The sequence below is a fragment of the Mesitornis unicolor genome, unplaced genomic scaffold (genome assembly GCF_000695765.1).
Source record: "Mesitornis unicolor isolate BGI_N332 unplaced genomic scaffold, ASM69576v1 scaffold34005, whole genome shotgun sequence".
Classification (NCBI taxonomy): domain Eukaryota; kingdom Metazoa; phylum Chordata; class Aves; order Mesitornithiformes; family Mesitornithidae; genus Mesitornis; species Mesitornis unicolor.
Window position 1 is genome coordinate 9272 of NW_010185390.1, and position 1270 is coordinate 10541.

General features: G+C 63.4%; 1 protein-coding gene across 1 annotated transcript in view; it reads left to right on the forward strand.

Moving 5' to 3' along the window:
- The window catches only part of TMCC2 (transmembrane and coiled-coil domain family 2), a gene marked incomplete at its 3' end in the record, with an annotated part of 4991 nt that extends 3724 nt beyond the window's left edge, over positions 1–1267 (forward strand). Inside the window, exons 3-5 of the mRNA XM_010184828.1 lie at positions 22–230; positions 509–644; positions 1190–1267. Coding sequence (XP_010183130.1) covers positions 22–230; positions 509–644; positions 1190–1267 — 423 coding nt within the window. The remainder of the gene's footprint in view (positions 1–21; positions 231–508; positions 645–1189) is intronic.
- Positions 1268–1270: the final 3 nt, after the last annotated feature.

A 1270-nucleotide genomic window follows, 5' to 3' on the forward strand; every position in this document is an offset into this window, starting at 1 on the left:
GCCCGGGTCCCCCGTGGGGGCAGCACCTGGGGGGCAGGACCCGGCGGCTTGGGGAGCCCCAAGTCCAACACGCTGGACAGCCACCACAATAACTTTGACACCATCCTGGAGGAGCTCCGGGAGATCAAGGACAGCCAGTCGCACCTGGAGGACTCCATGGAGGACCTCAAGGCCCAGCTGCAGCGGGATTACACCTACATGACGCAGTGCTTGCAAGAGGAACGGTACAGGTAGGGACGGGTGGGTGCCAGGGTGGCTTCTTGGGCACCACGAGGCCACCATCCTGGGCTTGTCCAGCTGAGCCCTGCATGCCAGGGACATGGGGAGCTGCAGCTCTGCTCCCACGGAGGATCATGCAATGCCTTCCCTTCATCAGCCAGGACCAGCTACAGCCAGGAGCAGGGTGGGTTGGAGGGGCTGGGCGGTTTCCCCAGTGTCAGGGGAAGGAGGTCATTGGGGTCTGTGGGGGTCCTGTCCACCCCAGTGCCCCTCCACCCCCCATGCACAGGTACGAGCGCCTGGAGGAGCAGCTGAACGACCTGACCGAGCTGCACCAGAATGAAATGACCAACCTGAAGCAGGAGCTGGCCAGCATGGAGGAGAAGGTGGCCTACCAGTCCTACGAGAGGGCACGGGACATCCAGGTAGGGGAGCGCCAGGGCTCAGCCCCCCGCTGCAGCCTCCATCCATGGGGCAAGGGAAGGACCCAGGGCCAGGAAAGGGGGAGGACAAGGGAGGATCGATCCCTTTTTTTGGCACCCTCCAGACGAGGTCCTCGTGGTGGTGTTGTCACAAGAAGAAGCAGGTAGCTAAGCCATGTCCCCAAAAACGGTGTCTGTGCCCTAGCTGTGCTGACAGCCCTGGGTGCATGGCTGCGGTGCTGGGCTGTTACGAGCCACGTGTGGGCCAACACAAAATCCCCACTGTCCCAGTTTGGGTCACGTCCCCTGCTGCAGTAGGTACTCCCAGCACCGAGACCTTGCCCAGCACAGTGTGGGATGGTGCATGCCTTGAGTATCGCGTGGGTTTGCAGAGCCCAGGGTCACCATCGCAAGGTTGGCACCCACTGGAGCTATGCAAGCCCAGCTTTGCAGCAGCAAGGTCTCAAAGCACGGGGCGAGCACCAAAAGCCCTGGTGGGGCCATCCTGGAGCCGCTGGCCCCACGTCCTGACGCGCTGTCCCTCGCAGGAGGCGGTGGAGTCCTGCCTGACGCGGGTGACCAAGCTGGAGCTGCAGCAGCAGCAGCAGCAAGTGGTGCAGCTGGAGGGG